The 23,369-nt window shown below is 45.6% G+C and overlaps 1 protein-coding gene across 4 annotated transcripts; it reads right to left on the reverse strand.

Moving 5' to 3' along the window:
• Positions 1-14,672: 14,672 nt before the first annotated feature.
• Positions 14,673-18,032, reverse strand: LOC138095130 (granzyme B-like). Of its 4 annotated transcripts, none has more exons than XM_068991111.1 (5): positions 17,927-18,032; positions 16,535-16,682; positions 15,914-16,049; positions 15,650-15,715; positions 14,673-14,816 (listed from the first exon to the last, which is right to left on the reverse strand). In XM_068991111.1, exons 1-5 carry the CDS (start codon positions 17,979-17,981, stop codon positions 14,673-14,675), a joined length of 549 nt encoding a protein of 182 aa, XP_068847212.1. In that variant the 5' UTR covers positions 17,982-18,032. The 4 variants fall into 4 exon arrangements, with proteins under 4 accessions (XP_068847212.1, XP_068847210.1, XP_068847211.1 ...); XM_068991109.1 differs by having other exon boundaries at positions 15,458-15,715; XM_068991110.1 differs by having other exon boundaries at positions 15,458-15,715; positions 16,535-16,704; positions 17,937-17,981.
• Between the last annotated feature and the right edge of the window lie 5,337 nt (positions 18,033-23,369).

Genomic DNA, 23,369 nt, shown 5'->3' on the forward strand with positions numbered 1-23,369 from the left:
ACATTTTATGAAACTGACTCAGAGATATTAAATGATGTGCCTAAGGTTACATGGTTACAGAAAGTGTGTGTGTACACACACACATACACACGCACATAGAGGATGTGTGTGTGGCAAGCTGCAAACTTTCCTCCGTATCAGTCTTAGAAGCAGTGGGAGTCACAGCCGGCAGATTTCAGCTCAGCGAGGGAGAGTGTTCTGACAGTTCTCTTGGAATGGCCTCTCAGGCGCTTTGTCTGCAGGGCATTGTTGCAACAGAGGCTGGAAAAGACCTTAGTCAGGAGGACTAGGAGGTTCACGTGGACGTGGGCATGCAATAATTTTTAATAATTTTGCTGCCCTGAGACTTCGTCTCTTAGTCGGAAGAGACCTGACTTGGGGTTCAGAGCCTTGGTCCCCTGTTCAGTTATGTAACTCAACTGCCAGTCTCTGGGCCTTATGTCGTCATCGCACAAAAGTGGATAGAGCTATGGTAGAGGCTTCTGAAACACTGTTACCCATAGCAACCATTCCTTGGGTGGATTGAATATGTATCATGGTGGCTCATTGAACTCAAATATCTATACCTATACTTATACCTATACTTATACCTGTGTATATAGCCACGTGTATACATTTTGTTTTATATGCATCGCTTTTCAAGATTTTATGTTATTCTTTCAAAAGTATTTATTGATTTGTCTATGCTGGGTCTTAGTCGCGGTATGTGGATCTTTTAGTTGTGGTTTGCTTTTAGTTATGGCACGTGGGATATTTCAGTTTTAGTTCAGTCGGTCAGTCACATCCGACTCTTTGCGACTGCATGGACTGCAGCACGCCAGGCTTCCCTGTCCATCTCCAACTCCTGGAACAGGCTCAAACTTGTGTCCATTGTGTCTTTGGTTGTGGCCTATGGGATCTAGTTCCCCGAAAGAAAGTGATGTCGCTTAGTCATTCCAACTCTTTGTGACCCAGTGGACTGTAGCCTGCCAGGTTCCTCTGTCCATGGGATTTTCCAGGCAAGAATAGTGGAGTGGTTTGCCATTTCCTTCTTCAGGGCATCTTACTGACTCAGGGATTGAACCTGGGACTCGTGAACAGCAGGCAGACTCTACGGTCTGACCCACCAGGGAAGCCTCTGACCTGGGACCAAATTGGGTCCCCTGAATTTGAAGCATGGAGTCATATCCACCAGACCACAAGGTCCCTAAACACATTTTTATGAGGTTGCATATACACGTGTATAAATATGGACATGTATATTTGTGTGTGCATGTTTGTAGAGTTGTATTTTTGTTTGCTTTCTTCTTTTTCCTTTCTGAGTATGATCTCAGTACATTTTAGAAAATTTATCAATACAGTACAATTTACAGTATAAAGAAATTAGTAAATTTTCATAAACTGAACATATGCGTGTAGCCAGAATCCAGATCAATAAACCAAATATTACTAGCCCCGTAAAGTCCCACCAGTTGGCTCTCCATTTGATGCTGAGCAGGTCTCTGTGGGACTCCTGGGCATGGAGGCCTTTTCATCCCCCATTCCTTGTAGCCAAGGCTCCAGCCTCCATGACCTTCTCTGAATTCCAAGGGGTAGAGCAGTTGCTAATCAAGGGAGGAGCTGCAAGAAAACCCCTGAGGCAGAGGCTCATCCAACATTAGGAGATGGACCAGCTAGGACCCTGCTGGTGGCTCAGATGGTAAAGATAAGAATCTGCCTGCAATGCAGGGAATCCAGGATTGATACCTGGGTCAGGAAGATCCCCTGGAGAAGGGAATGGCAACCCACTCCAGTATCCTTTCCTGGGAAATCCTACAGACAGATGAGCCTGGGGTCACAGTGCAGCTAACACTTGCTCTTAGGACCCTGCATACACCCTGATCTGGTCAGCAATTCCCCCTTTTTTAAAACTGCAGAAGAAAGAAAGTACAAGGCTGCTGCTGGGTTGATCTGTACCACATACTCCCATCCAACTATATAACCTTTCCCTACCCACCAGGAAGGGGGCGCAGCTCTTGAGGCACTAGCCTACCGTGTTCCCCCTTTGCCTGGCAAAGTAATAAAGCCACTCTTTCCTTCTCCTCCATAACTCCGTCTCCGTATTTCTCTTTGTCATTGGTGCACAGAGAGCCAAGATTTTGGCAGCACATTCCAATCCACTGTCACTCAACCCAAACATTAACTTGTCTTTCAAGAAAGATAGATCCGTGATACCTGTTTTTGTCCTTTATATAAATGGAAACACTCAGTATGTATTCCTCTGGGTCTGGTTTATTTCACTTACATTTTTGAAATGTATTCATATTGCTGCTTCCCTGATATCAGGGGCTTCCCTGATATCTCAGTTGGTAAAGAATTTGCCTGCAATGCAGGAGATCCCGGTTTGATTCCTGGGTCAGGAAGATGCGCTGGAGACAGGATAGGCTACCCACTCCAGTATACTTGGGCTTCCATTGTGGCTCAGCTGGTGAAGAATCTGCCCGCAGTGAGGGAGACCTGGGTCTGGAAAGGTCCCTTGGAGAAAGAAAGGCTACGCACTATAGTATTTTGGCTTAGAGAATTCCATGTACTATAATGTAGTCCATGGGGTCACAAAGAGTCAGGTACAGACTAGCGATAAATTCAGCAACTGAAGTTAAATGAAGTCATAATGATGGGGCCCTGATCCAATGGGATTAGTATCCTTAGGAGAAGAGGCACCAGAAAGCTTGTTCTCTCTTTCTCTCCATACACATCCCCAAGGAAAGGCCATGTGAAGACAGCAGCTGTCCATAAGCCAGGTAGATACCTCAGCAGAAACAAAATCAGCTGGAACAGAAATTTATTTTCTCAGTCCTGTAGGCTACAGGACCAACGTGACTGTGCCAGAGGATTTGTTCCTTCAAACGTCTCTCTCCTTGGCTTGGAGATGGCCGTCTTCTCCGTGTGCCTTCAGAGTCTTTTTTCTATTTAGAGCTATACCCAAGTTTTCCCTTCTATAAGGACACCAGTGATGGATCAGGACCCACCCTAACGATCGCTTTTTAACTCAGTCATCTCTCTAAAGACTCCGTCTCCATACAAAGCCACATTCTGAGCTACTGGGGATAAAGGTTTTTGCCACGGGAATGCTGGGGCCGGGTGGGGTAAGGGAGGTTATGCAGCTGCACAATGCAGCCCGAAACAGATGGAAAAGAGCCAAAGGACAAAATTACTCATTTGACCATTAATTGATCTGGTTCCTTATCCAAATTCTTCAAGTATTTTAGAAACAGAATTTAGAAGGTGTTGTTCTGACCTCAGATTAATGAAGACTATCTTAAACATGTATTGACAGTCTAATGATAACAGCTCTAATAAATGGACCAACTAAGGTATATGGTTTCTCCAACACTAGAAGCTTATTTTTCACTCTTGTAACAGTTTCAGGATGGTATACATGACTGGCAGGGTGGCTTTCCTCCAAGCAGTCAATCCGTTGGCAGCCCTGCCATCTTTACAACGTAGCTTCCAAGAGCTCCTGGGGGTTTTCTAACCTAGTCAACTGGAAGAGAGAAAAGAGCTTGGAAATGTGAGAGGGCTTTGGGGGCCAAGCCGGGAAATGGCACTCATCATGTTTATTCACATTTCATTGTAGAACTCAGCCACCCAGTCCCATTTAACAACACAAGCTGTGAAATATAGTCTAGCTCTATGCCCAGGAAGAAGAAAAAACACAGTTTTGATAAATTGGTAGCTATCTGCAATGAGACTCAAAATGCAGTGATGATAAAAGATTGGTAAATGTAACTATATTAAGATTCGGTTCAGTTCAGCTGCTCAGTAGTGTCTGACTATTTGCGACGCCATGAATCGCTGCATGCAAGCCCTCTGTGTCCGTCACTAACCCCCAGAGTTCACCCAAACTCATGTCCATCGAGTCGGTAATGCCATTCAGCCATCTCATCCTCTGTCATCCCCTTCTCATCCTGCCCCCAGTCCCTCCCAGCATCAGAGTCTTTTCTAATGAGTCAACTCTTCACATGAGGTGGCCAAAGTATTGGAGTTTCAGCATCAGTCCTTCCAAAGAACACCCAGGAATGATCTCCTTTAGGAAAAGACCAAAGGAAAAAAAAAAAAAAATAGGAAGGAGTTCCCTGGTAATCTAGTGGTTAGAATTCTAACCACTGTCCCTGCTGTGGCCTGGGTTCTGTCCCTGGTGGGGGAACTGAGACCCTGCAAGTTGCATGGCGTGCTCAAAATTTAAAACAACAACAACAAAAAAAGGAATTCCCTGGCAGTCCAGTGCTTAGGCTTGGCTCTTTCACTGCCATGGACCAGGTTCAAAGCCGTGAAACACCACTGGAAAAGAGAAACAAACAGCAAGAAAATAGGAAACCCAGTGCAGGAAGATGAAAAGATAGTAGCTTGCATTAATAATAAGAGAAGTGAAAACTAAGCCACAGTTAGATACATTTCACATCTTCCAGGTAATCAAATCTTTCCAAATATGTCAGTATCAAGCATTGACAAAATGTAGAGTGGCAGGAATTCGTCATCTATTTCTGCTGAGTGTGTAAAAAGCCACTTGGCATTGCTTTTTAAAGTTAAAAATATATGTATCTTATTGCTAGGCCCTTTTACAGGAAACTAAGAAGCAAGGTTTAGGCAAACTATAATGTTTCCTTGATGACCTTATGTCCCTTCAAGACTAAAACCTTTAGCACGTGGCTGCTGTCTTCCTGTGGGGAGGCTCGAGTAGGAGGTTAAAGCAGCAAATTGTCCACTTTCTGCAACAAAGTAGAACATTTAGAGAGCTTTGTCTTTTCCAGATCTGTCTTTGAGGTTTGTGAGACATTAGAAGGACCCTCAGTAAAACCCTGAGGCATTACTGTCCAGGTGAACTGATTTTTCTTCCCAAATGAAGGTAAAATTATTGGCTAAGCTTCATCAACTGAAATTCTAAAGAAGGCACTGCATAAATTACAGCAAAGGCTTTGCTTCTTCTAGTGAGAATGGGTGTTAGGAGCTTATGAGGATTGGGAGTAACTGGGGGTCAAGGGAGAACAATGTTTATTGCTTGGAGGTCCTGGACCTCCACACTCAGCCCTTTTTATTCTCACCTGTAAAATGGGAGAGTTATAGGAACTAGTACAAGGATGATGAGGCCTTGAACCTTGTAATCTTCTATTATGAGCTCTATTCCTTGAAGGGTCTCATTACTCATGGGGTATTAATTAATTCTGGGAGGAGGTTTTGAGGAGTCTATTTGAATCATGATGGGGCTGTGCTATGAATTTTGCCAACATTAATTAGAAATTTGGCCCCTTAAGAAGGGTAGTAGCTGATTCCCCAGAGACAAATGATAAGGCATTTCCAGAATCAGCTCTAGTATCATCAGAGATGGAGCAAATAAAGATGTTAAGGGCCATTTAATTGAACTAGTGGCGAATTGTCACATTCTAACGTGACATTCTAGAATTATTTCCCCTTTTCTGGAGAAAGAAATTCTGGCATGATACTTCTCTAAGAAATCTTAGTCTGATAAATGGATGCGGGTGGATAAATTAAGGAGAAAGGGGTGTATATCTCTCAAAGGGCCTAAATAAAATAGAGCAGGTTCAGAGACAGGAACATTTTGAGGCTCATTAGGGATTCCTACTACCTGAATTGTTTTGTACTCTGATGCAAGGGCTATTGTTTAGTTGTGGGGTCAAGCACCAAGGGCGTGGCTCTGATATCTGTTACGACTAGAAGAGACTCGTCCCCAAACTAGGGAAATATTTCTCTAAAGTGAGGAAGAGGGAGGTTGGGAAGAGCTCCCATAGTCCTTCAGAGCCTTGTCTTTGAGCACTGGGAGAACATTTGAAAGGCTGCTTAGAGGGCTGCAGGCGTCTGAAGCACTTACAGAGTGAATTTGTAACAATGTCTTTTCCAATATCCTGGCTTTTTACAATAATAGCAGGAACCAGAAGGGTTTGGTTTCATTTCGGGGCCTTTATTTGCTGGGGTTGAAGATTAAGAATATCAGTTCCCTTCCTTTTAGGTGATTTGCCTAGGGTACAAGAGAACTGCTTTGCCAGATTAACTGAATCTGGAGTGGACATAGTTTTCTGTTCAATTCTGGTCCTTTTTACTTGAAAGGAAAGGCCCTCAGTGAGCCCACGATTCAATATAGACTTAAAGGTTACCTAGGTGGAATCACTATTTGAAGGAAAATCAGAATTAAAAAAAAGAAAATAATCTGAAGCCAATAGTAATTAGTCATTGAGAGATTCATCAGATTTTTGTGTGGAAGCCTGAATGGTGTTCCAGTCAACAGGCTTTGGGAAAGTCCCAAGAAGTGCCTGACAAAACCTGATACTATTATAAATTGTTGGGCTATTATATATAGTTACTAATACAATTTCAGAGACCTTCCAGGAGTTTTCCAAGTACCAGCTTTCATCCAATGCTGGGCTTGGCCTTGTCTCACAAACTTATGAAGTAGCTGATAGAAGTCAGAGAAACCAGGTTCATAAGTTTGAAGGTCTATGTTAACTTTCTCCACAAATCTGTAAAGATCGTTGGTTGATTTGGGAAAATCTTTTGGTCTCACAGTTCAGCTTTAGTCCAGGGAAGATAAGAAATTCAGTGTTTAGGCTCTGGCTCCTCAGAAGGCTTAATTTTTAAGGGGCAGGTTTTGATAAGTTCAGAGGAAAAGGGATTGGGGACAATTTCAGGGGAAAGGGAGGTTTGGTGAGAGAATTAGTGGGGGGAATTGAGGGTATGGGGGAGGCGTAGGTGGTACAGGAGGGAAGGGGCATGATGGTCCCAGAGGGGAAGGCTGACACAAAGAAGTCAAGGGAGAAGAGGATGAGGTCAGAAGCCGTGTTTTCTTTCTTTACCTGTGGCTTTCCTCTGCGAGTCTTAGAATCTTAACTGGCAGGGAGGCAATTTCAGGCTTTAGGAAGCCTTGAAACACCAATCAAGGTAGGAACTCCATTCAGTTTTGGAAATTTTAGAGCTATGGTTTTCCAATTCAGTTTTTAAAAAAGTGAAGTCTGGGATATCTAAAGGTATTTGTCTTCTAAGCAATTTGGCCTTTGATTTTGGTGCTGTCTTGGGGCAAGAGGGATAAATGTCAAGGCCCGGGGTCCAACCAATGTGGAGAGTGAAGAGTCCTTGTTCATCTGGGGCCCTGTGGGTTGTCCCTGAGCATAACATGAAGCAGCCTGAAAGCCTTGGTACTGAGCAAAGCAGGAAAAAATGAAAGAGAGAGAGTGAGAGAGAGAGAGAGAGAGAGAGAGAGAGAAATAACCAGGGTCTCAGGGCCCGCTTTCCTGATGATCTATAGCCCAGGGTCTCACTGGGTTTCAAGCAGCAGTCTTGATTTTCAGGTGGTTCACAGGGGAAATGCCTCCAGGTGCCAGGCAGATGTATTAGTACTCCTCTGTGAAGAAGATACTTTTAGTCTAAGCCTTGGGAGTCCTGCCATCTCCTACACTGCCTCCCACCACCCCCACCAAACAGGCACGTGCTTTTATAATGTAATAAGCTGGACATAGTCAAGATGCCAAAGAACTCGGAAAGTGTGACACTGTGAATGAGAGCCAGGAGAAATGACTCTGAGAAGGATCTTGAGGGTTTGGAATCGTCTGGCACATATTTTAGCACAAACTTCAAAATAACTGAGGGAGCAGGGAAATATGGAGTGTCCTCACAGGTCTCATAAAGGACTAAGCAGCGCTTCCAGAAAATGAAATAGCAACACACAAAACCACACGGACGATTTGCTTACAGACTGAAGACAGCAGCATTGTTAACCAGAGGAAATATCAGAAGAAATTATTGCAGTACAACAGAGGAAAAATAGAACTAGCCTTGAAACTGGAAAGTATTAAAAGAAAATGAACATTACTTAAATAATGCTAACCACACTTTCTAATGGCACTTAAAAACAGGGTAGAATTAAAATGCAAAAATGTTGGGAGAAGATAAATGAGATTAAAAGTCCTGTGTTACTTGTCTTTTCAGGGAGGAGGGTAAATATATTAATTAAACTTAATCATCAATAAGGAAACATGCTGTACATTTATGTAACCACTGAAATAATATAAAAGGGAGTAATTACAAATTAGCAGAAGGGACAAAAGAAAGGTAAAGAGTAATTTATCCAAGAAAAGATGAAGGAGAGGGAAAACAAAACTGTAAAATAGTTGGTACAAATACAACTCATAAAGTAAGAGTATATTTAATAGCAAGTATATCAGTAATGATTTTAACTATAAAAATACTGACCCAGTTAAAAATCAAAGAGTATTAGATTAGCTATGAAAATATAGGATAAACACATGTTCTGTGCAATCGACAAGTTTAAAAAATTGAAAGTAAAAGCAAAGAACTGGATACAGTATATTTACAGTAACCACAGAAAACCATCACAGGAAAAAGAAAAGAGATGCAAATATTTACTATCAGAAACTTAAAAGGGTGTGTGTGTATATATATATGCAGGTGACATCACCCTTATGGCAGAAAGTGAAGAGGAATTAAAAAGCCTCTTGATGAAAGTGAAAGAGGAGAGTGAAAAAGTTGGCTTAAAGCTCAACATTCAGAAAATGAAGATCATGGCATCCGGTCTCATCACTTCATGGGAAATAGATGGGGAAACAGTGGAAACAGTGTCAGACTTTATATTTTTGGACTCCAAAATCACTGCAGATGGTGACTGCAACCATGAAATTAAAAGACGCTTACTCCTTGGAAGAAAAGTTATGACCAACCTAGACAGCATATTCAAAAGCAGAGACATTACTTTGCCAACAAAGGTCCATCTAGTCAAGGCTATGGTTTTTCCAGTAGTCATGTTTGGATGTGAGAGTTGAACTATGAAGAAGGCTGAGCGCCGAAGAATTGATGCTTTTGAACTGTAGCATTGGAGAAGACTCTTGAGAGTCCCTGGGACTGCAAGGAGATCCAACCAGTCCATTCTGAAGGAGATCAGCCCTGGGATTTCTTTGCAAGGAATGATGCTAAAGCTGAAACTCCAGTACTTTGGCCACCTCATGTGAAGAGTTGACTCATTGGAACAGACCCTGATTCTGGGAGGGACTGGGGACAGGAGGAGAAGGGGATGACAGAGGATGAAATGACTGGATGGCATCACTGACTTGATGGGTGTGAGTCTGAGTGAACTCTGGGAGTTGTTGATGGACAGGGAGGCTTGGAGTGCTGCGATTCATGGGGTCACAACGAGTTGGACACGACTGAGCAACTGAACTGAACTGAACTGGACTTTGAAGTCCTAACTGTATATTTCTTTTGGAATTCAAGGAAGGAAAACTTTTAACCTAGAAATTTTTCCAGAAAAGAGAAAAAGAAGAAAAACTACCCATCTCACTTGAAAGACTGCCATAGTCTTGGTACAAATAACAGAGAAAGAAAGGAAACTTACAGGTTAATTTCATTTGTGATTCATAGACACAAAAATCCTGCTCAAAGTACCAACTCTTGAAAGTAGTCTAACAATATCTGAAAAGGTTAATACATTATGAGCACTGTTAGGTTTACACTGATACAGATCTCATTTAACCTTGCTGCTGCTGCTGCTGCTGCATCGCTTCAGTCGTGTCCAACTCTGTGTGACCCCATAGACGACAGCCCACCAGGCTCCCCCGTCCCTGGGATTCTCCAGGCAAGAACACTGGAGTGGGTTGCCATTTCCTTCTCCAATGCATGAAGGTGAAAAGTGAAAGGGAAGTCGCTCAGTCGAGTCCGACTCATAGTGACCCCATGGACTGCAAGCCTACCAGGCTCCTCTGTCCATGGGATTTTCCAGGCAAGAGTACTGAAGTGGGGTGCCTTTTCCTTCTCCAGTAGATCAATTAATTTGCCATACATCTAAGAGGAAAATCATATTATTATCTTAACAAACAGAAAAGCATTTGATAAAATTCAGCGTCCACTGTTGATAACAAAGATAACCTGTTAACAAACCAAAGTGTAGAGAAGTTTCTTTAAACTAATCAACACCATCTTTAAAACCTATAGAAACTGTTTAGTCAACCGTTTATCAAGTGAGGAAATTGGGGTTTCTATCTTTCCCACAAGAATGCAAGAAAGCCCTTCTCTCCAGGCCTCTTTGCACACAAAGCGTGTGATGCTGATATTCTCCTGGCTCTTTTCCTTGGGAAGCTTGAGTTTGGAAAGTATGTTAAGTGAGGTCCTTTCAGGAAAGTCTGTAGATTAAAGAAAGCAGGGGCGCGGTGTGGGAGGGGGTTGTAAACAGTAGATCGAAGGGAGAAACAAGGCTGAAAAAGAGCAGAGGATGGTTTGCAGCCCTGCAGGCACATTTTCTGCATTTAATCCCAGGTCGCTGGACTGCTACTCTGACTGTGAATGTGCGCTCCTGAATCTTTGGCCCTGGGATTCTCTTGTTCAGGCGAGAGCATCAGGGCACAGAAGCAACGCTCCGTTCCTGTCCTTTTAGGGCACACCTGCAAATGACCGTTGGTTAGTGAGAGTCCCTTGGACTGCAAGGAGATCCAACCAGTCCATCCTAAAGGAGATCAGTCCTGGGTGTTCATTGGAAGGACTGATGCTGAAGCTGAAACTCCAATACTGTGGCCACCTCATGAGATGAGTTGACTCATTGGAAAAGACCCTGATGCTGGGAGGGATTAGGGGCAGGAGGAGAAGGGGACGACAGAGGATGAGATGGCTGGATGGCATCACCGACTCGATGGACGTCAATTTGGGTAAACTCCGGGAGTTGGTGATGGACAGGGAGGGCTGGCGTGCTGCAATTCATGGGGTTGCAAAGAGCTGGACACGACTGAGCGACTGAACTGAACTGAACTGATTTCTGACAAGAAAGTTGTGATTGCTGTTTCCCCTGAAATATTTTCTTTTCTTCTCTGCCTATGTTCAGCTTCTTCTCTTTCTCTTTGATTTGCATTAATTTGACCATTACATGCTTAGATGTGATTTTCTTTCCTACTTGAGTAACACAGGTGGACTGAGCCTCCTGACTGAAGAAGGAATGTAGTCTAGCAATATGCCTCTGGAAAAAGAGAAATAGTCGCTGAATTGTTTTCATGGAGCAAGGTGTTTGTTGACCAAAAGCAGTGTTGGCTGGGATATGAAGATAGGAAATAGGAAATAAACTCCTGATGTTCTGCAAGTCTAGAACTTGGGTGGTACTGGCAGCAGCATGGTCATGGGCTGGAAGGGCGGAGCCATCCCTGTTCCAGTGCACAGTCCCAAAACAAACCAGCACAGATTTGAATCCCTTTAGGCCCATCACCCCCAGAGCTGGCTGGTCAATTCCCTACCAGTATGCTGGTACCTGACTCTTCTTGCGAGTCTGGACAGAAGGAAAAGTGATGGGAGAGGCCTTGGTGAGTAGAGAAGTTTCCTTAGCGGTATCTACAGAGATGTTTTACTCTTCAGTTCAGTTCATTTCAGTCGCTCAGTCGTGTCTGACTCCTTGCAACCCCACGAATCGCAGCCCGCCAGGCCTCCCTGTCCATCACCAACTCCCAGAGTTCACTCAAACTTATGTCTATCGAGTCGGTGATGCCATCCAGCCATCTCATCCTCTGTCGTCCCCTTCTCCTCCTGCCTCCAATCCCTCCCAGCATCAAGGTCTTTTCCAATGAGTCAATTCTTCGCAAGAGGTGGAGTTTCAGCTTCGGAATCACTCCTTCCAAAGAGCACCCAGGACTGATCTCCTTTAGGATGGATGGACTGGTTGGATCTCCTTGCAGTCCAAGGGACTCTTAAGAGTCGTCTCCAACACCACAGTTCAAAAGCATCAATTCTTTGGCACTCAGCTTTCTTCATAGTCCAACTCTCACATCCATACATGACCACTGGAAAAACCATAGCCTGGGCTAGACGGATCTTTGTTGGCAAAGTAATGTCTCTGCTTTTGAATATGCTATCTAGGTTGGTCATAACTTTCCTTCCAAGGAGTAAGTGTCTTTTAATTTCATGGCTGTATGTCATGTTTTATTTCCATTACAGAGATATTTAAGCAAGGGAAGATTTGTTTCCTTTAAGATGGGAGCTGGGGGATAATTCAATGGAGAAGGTTTGAAGAAATCAGTATGTTTTAGGTGCTTACCCACCTCTTTCTGCATGTGCCCATGAGCAGACAGACCAGCTCACCAAGAAGCTGTTTGAGTACTTGCCAGACAATGGCTACAATGGGAGCCCAGAGGGTAACTGTGCATGGATGGAGGTATCTGAGCAGAGGCTCCTGTCTTGTCCAGGGATGGCAGGAAGTCATCAGTGGGCACAGCTAAGAAAACTTGGAAGTCGTCTTGCTGGCCTGGCTCTCAGGGGCCTGGCTGAGCCCAGGCTCCATCCTAACTCTGTGGGGTCTCCAGGCGCTCACTGTCCCTCCTAGGACTGTCTCCCTCATCTCTTGAAGGAGGACAAGTCTGCAACAAATATTCTTAAACTTTTTCAAACCACCGAACCATTTCCTCAAAGTAAATGTTATACTTGAGCTGAATATGTATGTGGCTAGGCTCATTTTTTAGACAGTACCTTTTTGTTTCTTTGTTTTCCTTTTGTGTGATTTTCAATCAAGGAGCTGGGTCCCTAGTAAATCTTGGGATTTTTTCAGCTCTGAATCAGAAGCTGTGTCATCACCGCTCTTCCTTTGTAAATGTGCCCCAGGTCACTAGGAGATTGTGTTGCTGCATGATTTGTGCACAACCAGAGGGGAAAGGGCCTGCCTTTAGGGTAACTATATCCTAGAGTGTTGACACATACACCAGAGAAGCACAATGCTGTCTGTAGGGGTAGGGCAGCACCAGCCAAGGGCTGGAACTCAGGCTCAGCTCCCAGGCAGCTCAATACCACAGTCAAGAGCCTGGATGGCAGATGGAAGCGTCTGGCGAGGGGAGACCAGGACAGGGAGACCTTGCCCAGCAAAAATCACATGCTCTCCAAACCAAGACCTTCCCCAGGATGAAAGTCTAGGTTGTCTCGGACCCTATGGAGCAGCAGCCACCGTGACGGCCTAAGAGCAGAGACGCTTCTCCATTTGTACAGACCACGTGGGCCTCCCTGACTGCAGTTAGGTTTGCACAGGCAGGAGCTTGCAGCCTGACAGGGAGCCTGTTTCTGGCCCATCCAATGGATGAGTGTTTAGATCAGATTCTAATTGCCTTTCAAATGGGTGTTCCTACCATCTAGTTTGAGCAAGGACATTCCTGCCTGCTCTCTTTAGAGTAAAACACATAAAGCTGCCCGTGTTCCTTCTCTTCCCTCCCTGCTGCCCTCTCCCCGAGGGGACGAGGATGCTCCAGTGAGCAGAGCAGTATCTTCTTGTCTAGAAACCAAATGACTGGTGTTCGAGAGTCACACATAACAACATCCTGTGAGTGTAACCAGCAATAAAAATAAACACAGATCTTTGTCCCTGTGGACCACCCACAGAGATGTAGGCCCCTCAAGTGGACTCATGAGAGGGAGGGAATATAGACATTTTGGACAATATTGACGCTGTTGGTTACGGATAAACTGACATGATAGAACCTGTATTATGTCCATTGTACAACCATAGTGTCCGGCACTTAGTAGGTGTTCCATCAGCATTTGTGTTGATGGATGAAAACCAATGCACTTTTCAGCCCTACTAAAGACAGGATCCCTTTCTAACTCAAAAGGTCCCAGGTGACTGGCAGGGAATCTTGGCCCAGAGGACCAGAGGCCGCCAGTACCTAAACAGAGAGGCTGACAGGGACTCAGGCTACAGAGCCATCAGGAGCCAGAGGACCCTGAGCACATGGGGGACACTGGGCTGCATGTGAGGGGTTGAGCTGGCCCTGCCCAGGTGAGAGATGGGGCCCAGCGATGTGGACTTGCCCAGTACAGCACAGGCCTGGCCCCTCTGATCCCTCTCTGCCAAGGCATGAGCTGGGCTGGCACGTCAGTGGTGAGGCCCTCCTGGAACCCCATGGGACTTGGGTATGCAGGGTGGGAAGGATATGAGGAAGGGGTCAGCAGAGATCGGTGTGGTCTGGAGGGGACAGGAGATGGTGGCCCTGCTGAGGATGCGCAGTGATGGGCAGGGATGGAGAAGAAGGGGCGGCAGAGGAGACTGGAGGCAGAGCTGGGGCCCTGGGCTCTTTGGAGGGCAAAGCAGGACACTCAGCCTGAGTGAAATGGAGGGGCTTCTCAGGAGACCAGCCCAGCTCCGGGCCAGCTCCCCTGGCTTAGGGGTTAAAGGTCAGCTCAGGTAGCGCCCCCCGCCCCCGCCCGCTCCCCAGTAGGAGGGTCTCTGTCCTGGAGCTGCAGCCCCAGGCTGTGCTCTTGGTGTCGGGGACCCATGGTGTGACCCACTCCTCCCTGCCATGTACCCAGAGCAAGGAGCTAAGGAGTGCACCCTGAGCCCCAGGACCAGAGAGGTTCATGTCTTCCCCTGATGGTGCTCAGCTTCAGCCCTGGCGGGAGGGCCGGCCCTGGGAGACAGGTGTGGGGAAGCAGACCTGGGTGACAGCTTTGCATGGGGTTCAGGGGAAGAGATGGTGGGAGGGGGGAGAGGAGGAGCAGAAAACAGCAGAATCCTGTCATTGCCTTTCTAAACACACAGTGAGCGTTTGAGAATAGGAGTCAGTGAATAAATAAGCAACCAGCCCTTCGAGCTCTGCTGAGAGACATTTATTGAGCTATGGGCACCTCCAACCCCACAGTGTGATTCTGGATTAGCCCCAGGGAAGATGGTCTGGTTCCTGCAGTCAGAGGCTTTTCATGGTTTTCTTTATCCAGGGCAGGAAACTTGAGACTTTGGTGAAGGCCCGTGGAGTTGATCCATCATTTTTTCCAAAAGAGACAATGCCCTGGGCCACATTGTCACACACGAGAGGGCCTCCGGAGTCCCCCTGAGGACAGAGAAGGGGAAGGACTGAGTCTGTTCTCCTCCTGGTCCTGCCCTCTCTCCCACCCTGCCATTTCGAGACCCCTCTCTGAGAAGGCCACTTTGCAAGGCGTCCCTGTGCAAGACATGTGGGCAAGGCAGGTCTATGGGCCCCCAGCTGCCAAGCCCTGACCTGGACATTGTCCCTGCTTCACTTCCCCCAGGGGGCAGCTCCTTTTCTGCCCCCAGGTGTCCGTCCCCTCTCTGTCTAGATGCTGAGGGCTGGCTATTGGCTCCAGGCTGCTGTTAGGACAGGGAAGCAGCTGGGAGGGCTGACAGTCATCAGGGAGGGGGAGCTCAGTAAGCAGGTGGGTTCCAGCTCTGAGCAGGCACCTGGACCGGTCCACCTCCCACAGGGGAAGCCTGGTTTTCTAACACCTGAGCCTCAGTGCGTGGCAGATTCTCCCTTCCGGAGGAGCGCCAAGTTGGGATTCACTGCAGGTCTTACGTGGCCTGCAGAGGCTCTAGGTCCTCCCAGCTCCTGCTGTTCCCCCTTTTACTCCTGAGAGAGATCCCAAGCCTAGAGGGTGAGGTGGTCCCCAGGTCCCAGATCTCCTGCCAACACCCTTCTCCCCAGATCCAAGCAAGGTAGGCTGTGATTCTCACCTGAAAGGAAGCTTTCTTTGTCTTTGGGTCCCCCGCACACAGCTGGTTGGCACGGTTATAATAGTTGTGTAAGTAGGCTTCACACCTTCGGTCCTCCTGCACGGTCAGCTTTACCTCCTGCAGCGTGTCAGCGTAGCTACCCGTGGAGTCCCTTCCCCAGCCGGCCACGCTGCACACCTGTCCTGGCTTCACCCGGGTCTTGGCCCTGGGCAGACTAAGGGGCTTCACAGCTGATGTCTTCTTGGCCTTTCTCTCCAGCTGATGGGAAGAGACAAGAGTCTGGCTCAGCCAGTGGTCCCCAAGCCTGGACACGGCAATGATGCTAATGTGTCTCTCCTCTCTCCTGAGCCACAGGGCCTGGTCAGGTGGCCAGGATGGGAGGGGAGAAAGGGGTAGGAGGTCCTGGGAGGGGAAACGAGCTGATCCCGGGAGGGCATGAGAAGCAGGGCGGTTTACCTTTAATAACATGATGTCATTGGAGAAGTTTTTAGGATTATATTCTGGGTGGCAGATGGCTCTTCTCACCCCGATGACCTGCTGGGTCCTCTCCTGCTGTTTGATGTTGTGGGCCCCCAGGGTGACTTTGATTGAGCTTCACAGAGAGCAGAGCAAGAGATGGGGGTCACAACCTCAGGGTTCACAGCCCTGGAGCCATGAAGGGCAGGTGACTCCAGGGCAAGGCTGCCACTGAGGGGAAATGCAGGCCCCAGGAGGGCCCTGGGGGCTAAGCTGTCTGTACGGTCTGTTTCTTGGCAGCCAAGGTCAGATTCTGGAGCCACTGTGAAGAGCATAACTGTTCTCCATGGGCAGTTAGCCCTAGGACACATGTGAAGTTGCATTGGTTTACATTCTGATATCCAGGCACGCCCTATGTCTAGTCTCTCTCACTTCAGCAACACCTCCAGCAGTGACCTTCCCTCTTTCTCACCCTCTCACTCTCCTGGCCCCCTCTTTCTTACCCTCCCAGGAACCCTCTTGGCTCAATGTTCCTAACAGCCTGGTTGCACCTAGAGAAAAAAGGCAGGTCTCCCTTGCCAAGGGTGTTCAGAAAGGTACCGGCTACTTGCTGCTCCTCACCTTCCGTGGCAGTGAGCGGCTGTCAGCACAAAGTCCTCTCGAACCAGGAACCCACCGCACCTACGCCGGACGTCCTGATTCCACGACTGAAGATACGCCATGTAGGGGCGGGAGTGGGGCTTGGCTTCATGGCCCCCGATGATCTCCCCTGAAGGAAAAGGGCTGTTCTGCTTGTGTGCCCCCACTGAGTGTACCTTGTTGGCATCTGCTTCATGCTCAGAACTGCTGGGCACTGGGGAGCCCAGCCTGGCCTGGAGTTGGTGGGGCGGGAGGAGGCTGGGAAGGGGCTCAACTTCCTCCTCTAGAACAGAGCAGCTGCCTGGGTCTGCAAATCTGTCTCCCACACAAAATTGGAGGTGAGCATAGACTCTGCCTGCAATGCAGGAGACTCAGGTTCGATATCTGGGCTGGGAAGATCCCTGGAGAAGGCAATGGCAACCCACTCCAGTATTCTTGCCTGGAGAGTTCCATGGACAGAGGAGACTGGTGGGCTACAGTCCTTGGGGTCGCAAAGAGTCAGACAGGACTGAGCAACTAACACTTTCACTTTTCATTCCTGTCCTAGGGATAGCAAAGTCCTAGAGTCTTCTGAAAATTCCTCCCCAACCTGTGCTTCATTCCAGGTGAATTTCTAAGGGTCCCATTACCCTATTTTATTCAGGATAGCCCTGTTTTCCAGGGCACAGGAATTCAGAGTAGGGACCTAGATGTCGCCATAGCCTCTTTCCCAGGGCCTGACTGGTAGTAAGTGCCCGGTGAGTGTTTGTTGGCTGCATGAAGGAGTCACCATGCCCCCTCCTGCACCCTCCCTGCTCACAGTGGGCCTCTGGATGGGGGCTGTTGGTATGGCTGGTGCTGGTGTGCTTCTGGGAAGCAGAACAGTTCAGGTCTACCAAACACTGGCTTCATCCTTGAAAGAGAGGAGCCCCTGATGGCCTGGGCAGGGAAGTCGAGTTGGGTAAAGGGCCTTGGGTCTTAGGGATTGAGCAAACACAGAGGCACCAACTCTAGGGTCTGCCAAGCAGATGCTGAGGTAACTAGAAGCAGAGGCCAGACCCACTCTGCCCTCTTCAGGGGCAATGTAGTATTTTCTTTTCTCCAGGTTGCGACCATCTGCCATCACTTCTGGGAAAGCTCTACTTTCCAGATGGCAAAGGGAGGGCTGGAGGAGGAGCTGGTACCCACTGGCTCCTCTTGAGAGCAGGCTTTGCTCTGTCGCTCCTGCTGGCGGTTTATCCAGCATCATACTCCCTGGTATGAGGTGGGATGGGAGCTGGAGTTCTGAATGTTCCTTCCTGGTGGATAGCTGGATCAGGGACATGCAGAATGGGCGGGACCTCTGTGCCACCTGGAGGATGGGGTTGGGCCCCTGGGATGGGGATGGTCACTCACCTGCCTTTGCCCTGGGGGTCAGGAGAAAGGCCACCAGGAGCAGGAGTGGCTGCATCTTCCGAGAAAGACTGCCCAGGATGGAGATGCCGGTGCTTCCTCCTGGCTCTCTTGCAGATCCCCCAGCCTCCTGGAGAGAAACGCAGTGTCAGTGGACTCAGTGATCTCGTGTTCCCCTCTGGGTTTGCGATGCTTCATCCTAAAGGCTTTCTATGAAAGCTTGCCCCACCCCCACTCCATCAGCCTGATGACGTTCTCTGGGTGGTTGTGTGAGAAACATACTGTGACCACACCAGTACCCACAGATGATGACTCAGAGCAGACCACTTGTTCCAGCCCAGAGCAGGAACCCAAGAGGACAAGGTGGGGACTGTAGGGCGTGGTATCGACCAGCAGAGGTAGTAGAGCCCAGAAACCAGAGTCCCCAGTGGTAGAACCATCAGGGCCTCATTTCCATGCTGCTAAGTCCACAGGATAATTTCTTGAGCAGATGTGGGTTTAAGCTCTTCTCTATGTTATTATGACCAAACACACTGGAGATGCACCTCCTTCCCTTAGAGAGCTGACCATCTGCTGGAGGAGAAAGAGACATCCATGACCTGAGTGCAGCATGGGAAGGGCTGTGGTCCAGGGATGCACAGAGCTTGACTGCCACCTACTAAGTCCATATAGCCATCCACTCATCCTCTTAACTTCCTTTCTAACACATGTACACCCATGGCTGATTCATGTCAATGTATGGCAAAACCATTACAATGTTGTAATTAGCCTCCAATTAAAATAAATAAGTTAAAAAAACAAAGAACTCCACCATTTAAAAAACTTACAAATACTCAGAGTGATACAGTCCATTTTTCTTGTCCATGTTTTGCAAACAAACATACTGCACTTGACATTTATTGGACTAATTTAACGAATCACTATGACTCTAGAAACTGAATCTACAGATAGATGTAAGCCTAGGTCATTCCTCCTTTGAGTAGGCTGGGGTGGGTTCCACCTAAACCACCTGAACTAAGACCGGGAAAGGGCTGGTTCGCCAAAGGACGTTTGGATGACTAAGTGGCCCATGCCATGTGAAGCGGGAGAGCATGCTGGGTGAGCGAAGACCAATAATTGTCCTTTGAGTACTGTCTGTGCTGTGTCCAGAGGGCCGCACTTCAGACTCAGCAGGCCAGGCGCATTAGAGGCTCACACTGGCTGAACAAACTCTGCTGAAGACCTTGCTGTATGGAAATAAAGGACAGTTCTTTCTAAATAGTCCAAACCCAGCCCTGTTCAAGAACAACAGAGAATCTCTGAGTGGTTAGAGTCTGGGGATTTAAATGTCTATCTTGACGTAGTCTGTACTTTTCAGCTTTCTGAGGAGTATTATGCATCAAAAGACGTAATTTAGGGTAAATATCCTCCTTATCAAATGAAATACATTTATTGAACCTTTATTTTTTGAACTTAGTTTACCCACCAGTAGAAATTTTAAAAATAAAATTAGCTTTGTTATTTCTGTGTAATATATGTTCATTAAGAAAATTTGGGAAGTAGAAAGGAAAAATATTACTCATTTGCTTATGTCTCACAGATAGATTATTATCATGGCAGTGCATTTAAAATACTTGGGATGATAGTAGGAAGTATTAGGAAGTATTTCCCCTTCTTTAATTTTTTGGAACAAATCTGGGTAAGACTAGTGTTAATTCTTCTTTAAATGTTTTATAGAATTCACCAGGGTAGCCTAGGATTTTCTTTGTTAGAAGGTTTCTGATTTTTGATTCAATCTCTTTATTGTCATAAGTCTGACTAGATTTCCTATTTATTTTTGAATCAGCTTTGGTTATTTCTGTATTTCTAGGAAACTGTTCATTTCATCTTGATTTTATCTAATTTGTTGGTGTGCAAAAATTGATAGTATTCTCTAGCAATTCTTTTCATTTCTCTGAGGTTGGTAGTAGTGTCCCCTTTTTTAAATTTCTGATTTTATTAATGTGAATCTTCTCTCTCTCTTTTTTTGTTGGTCTAGCTAAGAGTGTATCAGTTCTATTGATCTTTTCAAAGAACCAGCTTTTGGTTTGTTGATTCTTTTTATTTTGATTGTTTGGCTGTAATCATTTGTGTTTCCTTATATCTGCTGACTTGAGTGCTTTGATCTGTTCTTATTTTGTTAGGCTTACAGTTGTGTTGCTGGTTAGGAATGTTTCTTCTTTAATGTCCTCATGTATAGTTATGTGTTTTCCTCTGAACATGACTTTCACAGCATCCTATACGTTTGGTATGTTGCATTTTCATTTTCACTTGTCTCAAATTACTTTCCAACTTGTCTTATAATTTCTTCTTAGGCCCACTGGTTACTAAGAGTGTGTTGTTTAATTTCCATATATTTCCCTGTTTGTGAATTTTCCAGTTTTCCTTTTGTTATTCATTTCTAGCTTCCTTCCACTGTGGTTAAAAAAGATTATTTGTATTCAGTTGAGTTCAGTCGCTCGGTCGTGTCCAACTCTTTGAGAGCCCATGAATTGCAGCCTCCCTGTCCATCACCACCTCCCAGAGTTCACCCAAACTCACGTGCATCGAGTCAGTGATGCCATCCAGCCATCTCATCCTCGGTTGTCCCCTTCTCCTGGCCCCAATCCCTCCCAGCAACAGTCTTTTCCAATGAGTCAACTCTTCGCATGAGGTGGCCAAAATACTGGAGCTTCAGCTTCAGCATCATTCCTTCCAAAGTAATCCCAGGGCTGATCTCCTTCAGAATGGACTGGTTGGATCTCTTTGCAGTCCAAGGGACTCTCAAGAGTCTTCTCCAACACCACAGTTCAATAGCATCAATTCTTCGGCGCTCAGCCTTCTTCACAGTCCAACTCTCACATCCATACATGACCACTGGAAAAACCATAGCCTTGACTAGACGGACCTTTGTTGGCAAAGTAATGTCTCTGCTTTTGAATATGCTGTTTAGGTTGGTCATAACTTTTCTTCCAAGGAGTAAGCGTCTCTTAATTTCATGGCTGCAGTCACCATCTGCAGTGATTTTGGAGCCCCCCAAAATGAAGTCCGACACTCTTTCCACTGTTTCCCCATCTATTTCCCATGAAGTGATGGGACTGGATGCCATGATCTTCGTTTTCTGAATCTTGAGCTTTAAGCCAATGTTTTCACTCTCCTCTTTCACTTTCATCAAGAGGCTTTTTAGTTCCTCTTCACTTTCTGCCATAAGGGTGGTGTCATCTGCATATCTGAGGTTATTGATATTTCTCCCAGCAATCTTGATTCCAGCTTGTGCTTCTTCCAGCCCAGGGTTTCTCATGATGTACTCTGCATAGAAGTTACATAATCAGGGTGACAATATATAGCCTTGACATACTCCGTTTCCTATTATGAACCAGTCTGTTGTTCCATGTCCAGTTCGAACTGTTGCTTCTTGACCTGCATATAGGTTTCTCAAGAGGCAGGTCAGGTGGTCTGGTATTCCCATCTCTTTCAGAATTTTTCACAGTTTATTGTGATCCACACAGTCAAAGGCTTTGGCATAGTCAATAAAGCAGAAATAGATGTTTTTCTGGAACTCTCTTGCTTTTTCCATGATCCAGCCAATATTGGCAATTTGATCTCTGGTTCCTCTGCCTTTTCTAAAACCAGCTTGAATATCTGGAAGTTCACGGCTCACGTATTGCTGAAGTATTATTTCAGTCTTTTAAAATGTATTGAGAAATGTTTTATGGCCTAACCTATGGTCTATCCTAGGGAATTCTTCATATGCCCTTGAGGAGTATGTATAATCTAATTGGTTTATAGAGGTACTATTTACTACTGAAAGTAAGGTCTCCAACTACTTTTATAAAACTATTTCTCTCCTCAATTCTCTCAATGTTGCTTCATGTATTTTAGAGTTCTGATGTTGGTGTGTTATGTCTTCTTAATTGATCTCTTATCAATATATAATGTCCTTTGTCTCTTTTAACAATTTTTCACTTAAAATCCATTTTATCTAGTATTGGTATACCATTCTAATTTCCTCTTGATTACTATTTACATAGCATATCTTCTTCCATTGTTTCATTTTCCACCATTTTTATCTTTGGATTTAAAGGGAGTCTCTTGCAAGCTACATGGAGTTAGATTATATTTTTAAATTCATTCTTCCAATCTGTCTTTTAACTGGTTAGTTTAATCCACTTACAATTGAAGTGATTGCTGATAATGAGGAACTTACTTTTGCCATTTTGCTATTTGGTTTTTAGATGTTTTATGTATTTTCTGTTTCTTCAAACTTGTCTTCTATTGCATTTGATCACTTTTTTCCCTAGTGTGCTATTTTGAATCCCTCTTCATTTCCTGTTCTGTATATTTTAAAGTTACTTTCTTAGTGGTTACCATGGTTAATGCCCTAAATTTATAACAATATACTTTGAATACATATCAATGCAGCCTCAGCATTATACATTAACTCTGCTCCTATCCAGCTCCATTGCCTACCTTGTTATTGTCACAAGTTACACCTTTATCCATGTGTGTCCTTTGACATAGCTTATAATTATTGTTTTATGCATTTGTCTTTTAAATCATATGAGAAACGAAAAGAAATTACAAGCCAAAAATACAAATGCTACTAGATTTTATAATTATCTATGTGATTATTTTGACCAGAGATTTTGTTTTCTTCATTTGGCTTCAAGTTGCCATCTGGTGTCTTTGTGTTTCAGCTTAAAGGACGCTCCTTCACATTTCTAGTAGGGCGGGGCTGGGTGCTGGGCTTTGCCCAGTCACTTCAGTTGTGTCTGACTCTGTGACACTGTGGATTGTAGCCCCCAGGCTCCTCTGTCCATGGGAATTTCCAGGCAAGAAATACTGGAGTGGGTTGCCATGCCCTCCTTCAGGGGATCTTCCCAACGCAGAGATCAAACCTTCAAGTCCCGTGTCTTCCACATTTCAGGTGAATTCTCTGCTGCTGAGCCACCAGGAAAGCCCAGGGCCGGTCTACAGGGCAGTAACAATGATTAATTCCCCTAGCTTTTGTTTATCTGGGAGCATCTTTATTTCTTCATGCTTGGAGGGCACTTTTACCAGATATATAATTTGTGGTTGCCAGATCTTTTTTTTTTCAGCACTTTACATATGTCATGCCACTGCCTCTGTGGTTGCTGATGAGAAATTGGGCATTAGTCTCACTGAAAAATCACTTGTCCATAAGTCATCACTTCTGTCTTGCTGCTTTCTAGATTTTGTCTTTGGCTCTGACAGTTTGGTTGTAGTGTGTCTCAGTGTGGATCTCTTTGAGACTATTTGGGAGTTTGTTGGGCTTCTTTGTTATTTACATTCCTATGTTTCATCAAATTTGGGATCTTTTTAGCCATTATTTCTTCAAGTATTTTTTTCTGACCCTTCTTTCTTCTCCTTTTGTGACTCCCTGAATGCATATGTTAGTACATTTGATAGTATCTCATAGGTCCCTTAA

This window comes from Capricornis sumatraensis, chromosome 19, assembly GCF_032405125.1.
Source record: "Capricornis sumatraensis isolate serow.1 chromosome 19, serow.2, whole genome shotgun sequence".
Classification (NCBI taxonomy): Eukaryota; Metazoa; Chordata; class Mammalia; order Artiodactyla; family Bovidae; genus Capricornis; species Capricornis sumatraensis.